The sequence below is a fragment of the Symphalangus syndactylus genome, chromosome 15, assembly GCF_028878055.3.
Source record: "Symphalangus syndactylus isolate Jambi chromosome 15, NHGRI_mSymSyn1-v2.1_pri, whole genome shotgun sequence".
In the NCBI taxonomy this organism is placed as follows: Eukaryota; Metazoa; Chordata; class Mammalia; order Primates; family Hylobatidae; genus Symphalangus; species Symphalangus syndactylus.
In genome coordinates this window covers 73369654-73376484 of record NC_072437.2, presented here as the reverse complement: position 1 = coordinate 73376484, position 6831 = coordinate 73369654, and the positions used below count along the sequence as shown (strand labels likewise).

The window sequence follows — 6831 nt, the reverse complement described above, 5'->3', positions numbered from 1 at the left end:
CGCGCCTGGCCCAGAACTGCCTTTTAAAGCAGCGACTTAGGTGTGTTTTCCGTCATCGCTGCTGTTGTGTAACATTTTCCAGGTCACTCCTCAAATATAAATAGTGCAAGCGTTGGAGGAAGGGCACACAAGGAGAGGAAACTATCTGCATGGGGAAAATGTCATGATTTTATTCACTGTATTAATTATTAGTTTAACCTTAGCTTGCTAAAAGGCTGTAGCACATTCCTAACAGAAGAAATGAGCTTTCCATTTGAAGATCGAGAAAGGCAGCCTCTGTGTTTTTTCTCTGTACCGTACATTCATCCACTTAGTGACTATCTACTGGGCACCTGCCTGGTTCTAGTCACCCAGCCCCTGCCAGGCAGCGGTGAGCAAGACAGTCTCCCTCCTCCACTAAAATGATGAAAAGGCAAAGCTGCTCAAGCGCCTCGCACCTGAGTGTCGCTCTATGAGCCTGCTCCCTTTGCCTCACTAAGCTTCATTTTCCTTCCGTGTGAAATGAGGTCACAGCGCCCACCCTGTGAGGATTCAACACTGTTGGTAAAGTACCTGGCACAGTGCCTGGCACACATGAACACATGTGTGGACATGGACACATCACTGCATTGCAGTCATTCATAAGCCACATTGAAAATAAACATCAAGCTAAGCCTTCTGCATTTTAAACTTATCTTTTATACCAAAAAAAGTCACTTGTTATGTCGCTTTAGGAGGCATCTGTCACTTACAAGTGACTTTTTTTTTTTTTGTATAAAAGGTAAGTTTAAAAAGAAATCACTGGGCCGGGTGCGGTGGCTCACACCTGTAACCCCAGCACTTTGGGAGGCCGAGGTGGGTGGATCACCTGAGGTCAGGAGTTGGAGACCAGCCTGACCAACATGGTGAAACCCCATCTCTACCAAAAATACAAAAAAATTAGCTGGGCGTGGTGGCGCGCAACTGTAATCCCAGCTACTTGGGAGGCTGAGGCAAGAGAATTGCTTGAACCCAGGAGGCAGAGGTTGCAGTGAGCTGAGATCACGCCATTGCACTCCAGCCTGGAAAACAAGAGTGAAATTCCATCTCAAAAAAAAAAAAAAAAAAAAGGTTGGGCACGGTGGCTCATGCCTGTAAACCCAGCACTTTGGGAGGCCAAGGCGGGTGGATCACCAGGTCAGGAGTTTGAGACCAGCCTGGCCAAGATGGTGAAACCCTATCTCTACTAAAAATACAAAAATTAGCAGGCGCAGTGGCGGGCACCTGTAGTCCCAGCTACTCGGGAGGCTGAGTGAGACAGGAGAATCGCTTGAACCCGGGAGGCGGGGATTGCAGTGAGCTGAGATCGTGCCACTGCACTCCAGCCTGGGTGACAGAGCAAGGGTCCATCTCAAATAATAATAATAATAATAATAACTGACAAGTAAAATAATAAAAAAAAAAACAAAATCTAGAACTTTAACTGGGCAGCAGCATTTAAATATAGTATGTTGAAATTAGAGGTGGTGGCTAAGCTTGGGAAGGTACTGTTTCAATGAATAACAAGATCTTCTTGGGACAAAATTTTTTTCTCTTGCTAAAAATGAAGGGTTTTTTTTGGTGGGGGGCTGGTGTTGCAGAGATGGGAGGTTGGTATTGTGTTTTACCAAACAAATAAGGAGGTTTACTGGCTAGATAAACTGTGCCAGCCAAAGTTCAGTGACATCTCCCTCCCTGCTCCCAGATCCACTTGGTTTATTTCACACATTTCCCTCCATGCCTTTCATTCCCAGGATTTGTGGAGGGGCAACACATGATATTGTACTACATTTCAGAGCTGCTTCCCCTCCTCCCAGAAAAGTGCATGTTTCCTTCACATGAATTCTACCTGGAGGATTCTGTGGCAACCTTTGGAATGGAGGTGCTTTGCTGGTTACTGAAGATCATTTCCAACTGACAGTATTTCAATTATATACTTGTTCTACAAAAATGGAATCATTTGGGAACAGAAATCCAAAAACACTCTGCCAATACCAACAGTTCCACAGTCAGGGGCCAGTTATCTCATTATGTCCTACCACATCTCTTCCAGCAGGGCAAAGGGGGGAAATGGTCATTTCTAGTAACTGGTGCCAGCTCTGATTTTAGGAAGGAATGAAAGGACAAAGAGTACAGAACCACCATCTGAAATAGAGTCTTAAAGTTCCCTCTGCCTTTCATCTGTTCTTGCTGTTCAGGCCCTCATCACCCAGACACGCATCTGAAGAGTTTCTGAGAAGTGCTGGAATTTTGTTCTACCCCTTCCCACTAATCAGGAAGGACTTAAAAAGACGTGGATTAAAACATTCCTTTTAACCTCTGCAGTGCTTTGCTAAGGTACAGGAGGTGAGGGAGCCTTGGGGGTTCCAGACGGCATGACCGACTGTGGGCATCACCCAGCCTGACGCCTCCCACCTCATTAACCGCCCAAAGGAATATACCAGACCTAGTGAGTTTTTTAAAATATAAGGCTGCAGAGGTATAGATGGCCTTTTATGAAACCTAGAAGTGGATCATATATGAACACAGGTTTGCTAAAATCAAAATCACACCAGGGTCCAAAGCCATGGAACATGTTGGCTGCTTATTAAACAAAAAATGCCATCACCTCATTGCATAAGCCTCCTAACTTACAATGTTTGTACATTTTTTGATAGGAATCCAACTTTGCCCCTTCTCTCCCTCACCTCCTGTGAAAAAATAAGGTTTCTCTTCAACTAACCGCTGGATTTATAGGACAACTGCAATTCTGTCATTTCTAGACTACCACTCTCCCGCAGGTCCTAAGTCAAACATGGCATTTCTGTACATGATTTGTTCCTACAATGTAACAAATTACATACAGAGCAAACCACATATGGAAATCATAAGGTAGGGGTTATTTTTTAAAGAACACATTGAATACTTAACAAAGGCCAGGTGCTTGTACACTGATAAAAATACCAATGTCTCATAAAAAGAGTGATTTTTTTTTTTTTTTTTGAGATTGAGTTTTGCTCTTGTTGCCCAGGCTGGAGAGCAATGGCACAATCTCAGCTCACTGCAACCTCCGCCTCTGAGGTTCAAGTGATTCTCCTGCCTCAGCCTTCCGAGTAGCTGGGATTACAGGCGCCCAACACCAAGCCCAACTAATTTTTGTGTTTTCAGTAGAGACAGGGTTTCACCACGTTGGCCAGGCTGGTCTTGAACTCCTGACCTCAGGTAATCCGCCTGCCTCAGCCTCCCAGAGTGCTGGGATTACAGGTGTGAGCCACCGTGCCAAAAAGAGTGATTTTTAAAGTAAATTAAAAGTTGTCCAGAAGTCGGGCAGCCAAGGGCTAAGAAACAGCAAGAAAGACCAGACCTGTCCTCCAGGCTTCCCCAACCCAGGCCTCCTCTCTGGCTTGGTCAGGACAGACTGGGTTTTGCCCCAGTGGGTAATGAGCCCATGGTTCAATGACACAGGCTCATTCCTGGCTCTCCTCGCATGCCTGGCAGATGGGCAGTGGTCCTGCTCCACTCACAGCCAGAGGTTGGAAATGACACATCACTTCCTTGCACATTTTGGGGTTTTGTTGTCCTTGTTTTTGAGACGGGGTCTGGCTCTGTCATTCAGGCTGGAGTGCAGTGGCACATCATGGTTCATGGCAGCCTCGCCCTCTTGGGCTCAGGTGATCTTCCCACCTCAGCCTCCCAAGCGGCTGGGACTACAGGAGTGTGCCACCATGCCCAGCTAATTTTTTTTTCCTGTATTTTTGGTAGAGACAAGGTTTCACCATGTTACCCTGGCTGGTCCCGAACTCCTGGACTCAAGTGATCCATGCCTGCCTTGGCCTCCCAAAGTGCTGGGATTACAGGCATGAACCATAGCACCCTGCCTCCTTTCACATTTTGTTGGTCAAAGCAAGTCTTATGAGGTGGGGAAGTATAATCCTTTCCTAGGAAGAGGACATTAATTTTTTGGAAAGTTTTTATTTCGAAATGATTGTAAATTCCCAGGAAATTGCAAAAAATATACTGATAGGTCTTATGCCCTACACCCAGTTTATCTAATGGTAACATCTTACATAATTATAGTGCAGTGTCACAATCAGAAAATGGACACTGGCTCAACCAACAGATCCCATTCCAAGTTCACCAGTTTCATCCGAGCTCATCTCTGTGTGTGTGTGGTTCTATGCAACGCTGCCACATGCGGATTCATGAAGCCACCACCACAGACAAGACAAAGAACAAGCTACCACCAAGGAGAACTCCCCTTTGTGGCCCGCCCATCCCCTTCGCCCCATCCTGATGCTCCCCTTGCACCCACGAATCTCTCCTCCCTAGGATTGTCATACCTAGAAACATCCAGTGTGTGACCTCTGCGAAGCGGCTTTTTCACTCAGCACGATGCCCTCGAGACCCAGCCATGCTGCGTGTTCACTTCTGATTGCTGAGACATCCTCTGGGGTGTGTACAGAGGAATATTTTCTGAACAGTGAGAATCTAGCACACTCATCCCAGCTCCATTTTTTGGTCCTGGTGTTTGGTTTACAAATGGGTCTTTCATTTTCTCAGGCAGTTCGGAGGGAGGGTGCTAAGTCTGAGCCACGTGGGGAGGGCACCTGGGCACCTGTCATCCCTCGCAGCCCACCTAGAACCTGGAGGAGGAGGAGAGCTCCGAGAGGCATTCAGACGCTAGTTATTGTATTGCCTTTTTTCATGGAGGCAAGTCTGTCTCCTTGGAGGGCTGGGGTGGAACATGGGGGTGGGGGTCCTCACAAGCCCTAGGGTGCTACCAGACTGCTCTGGCCCCAGGCAGAGGCCAAGGTCCTGTCTCATTCAGGAGCCCTTGGGCAAGCCACACAACTGTTCTTCTGTTTTTACACATGTTAAATGAGGAGAGAAGATCAGGTAGGTTCTAAGGTTTCTTCCAACTCGAATTCCATGGATTCAGGTTGGCAGAAGACTGAGCTCTAGGAGGCCTCCCTAAGGAAACAATAATGAAGCTCGTGTACTTTATTTTGAAAATCAGGCCAGGGACAGCTCCAGTTTGGGGGGAGGGGAAGAGATCATAACTTTTAAATCTACTACGAAAATACAAAAAGGGGAATGTGACAGGGTTCCTTCCTGTGTTATGTCACCATCTGTAATTAGATCCCACAGTCCAGCCCAGAATCATAATTCACATAACAGCGAAACTCATTTGCCAAGTTCCGGGTGTGTCTTGGAACAAACGTGCACATCTTCACGCCAAGGAGTTCTGCTGCCTGTTCTTCCATGATGGCACCTGAAGAGAACAAAGCAAATGAATCCAGAGAGTGACGGCCCAGCCGGAGCTCAGTGCGTCCTGAGTTGTGAGAGGGGCTCTAGGCGGACCACCGGTGACAATCAGTTGACAATTCACAAGGTGGGGGAGGGAGTGAGTGTTCTTTACATTCCCTTTCACCTTCCCCAATATTTTTGCAATTTACCAACTTTTTTCCATGTCTTTTTTATTGAATGAATTATTTTCCTACCTCTGCAAAGCTGAGACACTTAGAAATTTAGAAGCAGATTATACACACACACGCACTATATATATATATATATATATGGCAAGCAAAAATAATTACTAAAAACTAGCATTTCCCAACGTTGAGCCAAGAGCCTTTTTCAGTAATATCCAATCTTGCAAACACAGGTGCGAATGTATTGCCACTCCCTTTTGCCACCTCCTCCCAATTTCTCCCCGCCTTGGGACCACCACGCACAGCCAGCTCCTCTGCGACATCCCCGCGGGAAGTGGCATCCACTCTCAACTTCATCTTCAAAGTATCTCTTTGATGCCCCTGCCCTGCCCTCCTTGCAGGCCACCGCCCTCCCTAGGGTGCAGCAACAGCCCGCGGTGCCCAGGTCCACGTGCCCCAAAACCTCAGTCAAGTTAAAGCAAACGTCTTACATCTTCAGACAAGTTGCGCCCCGTCGCCTTGGGCTTCTGAAGAAAACCCCAATGCCCATGGTCCCCTCTGTTAGGCACTGGGGACCTCCTGCCCCGACTCTGCCCTCCTGGGCTGCTGTGGCCGTGGCTCCTGACCCCTCAGGTCCCTGGGGCAAAGTGCAGGTCCCTGGGTCTCTGTTACTCTTCTCAGAGTTAGTGCTTCCAGTCTTTAGTCTATTTTATTATTATTTTTTAAAAGTATACCCTGAAACTAAAATGCACAACTCCTTCAGGCCAGAGCGCTGCCTGCCGGTGCACAGAGCAGTGCACAGAGCTCAAGGAAGCAACGGAGTGAATAAGCATGCAGGCGACCACAGCATCTGTGCGAACAGGGCGCCCCTCCCCCCACACACAGCTCTGGAACACCAGAACAGCTTCCCATGGCTCCACTCCTGGCCCAGCCCTGTTCCCAGCAGGGTGCCCAGGGGACAAGGGTGGCCCGGAGGGACTGGGGTATAGCGTCCAGAACAGCACTGAAGAGTGTGGACACCACAGGTGCCCGGAAATAAAGAGATGGGTCAGTTGGTAAGGTTCAGTTCTCAGAATTTTTTTTTCTTTGAGACAGTCTTGCTCCCTGCCCAGGCTGAAGTGCAGTGGCACCATCACAGCTCACTGTAGTCTCGACCTCCAGAGATCAAGCAATCATCCCACTGAGAGGTGAAGCCAGCTGGACTTCCTGGGTCTAGTGGGTACTTGGAGAACTTTTCTGTCTAGCTAGAGAATTGTAAACACACCCATCAGCACTCTGTAAAATGGACCAATCAGCGCTGTAAAATGGACCAATAAGCAGGACGTGGGCGGGGACAAATAACGGAATAAAAGCTGGCCACCCGCCAGCCAGCAGTGCAACCGGGTGTTGTCCTCTTCCGTGGTGTGGAAGGGTTGTTTTTTGC

At 47.8% G+C, this 6831-nt stretch overlaps 1 protein-coding gene across 5 annotated transcripts in view; it reads right to left on the bottom strand.

Moving 5' to 3' along the window:
* Positions 1–4948: 4948 nt before the first annotated feature.
* EEF1AKMT1 (EEF1A lysine methyltransferase 1) overlaps positions 4949–6831 on the bottom strand; it is a 46517-nt gene continuing 44634 nt past the window's right edge. For all 5 annotated transcript variants that reach the window (XM_055244203.2, XM_055244204.2, XM_063619032.1 and 2 more), the window contains one exon: positions 4949–5248. In XM_055244203.2, the coding sequence (XP_055100178.2) occupies positions 5112–5248 (137 nt within the window). In that variant the 3' untranslated portion in view covers positions 4949–5111. The remainder of the gene's footprint in view (positions 5249–6831) is intronic.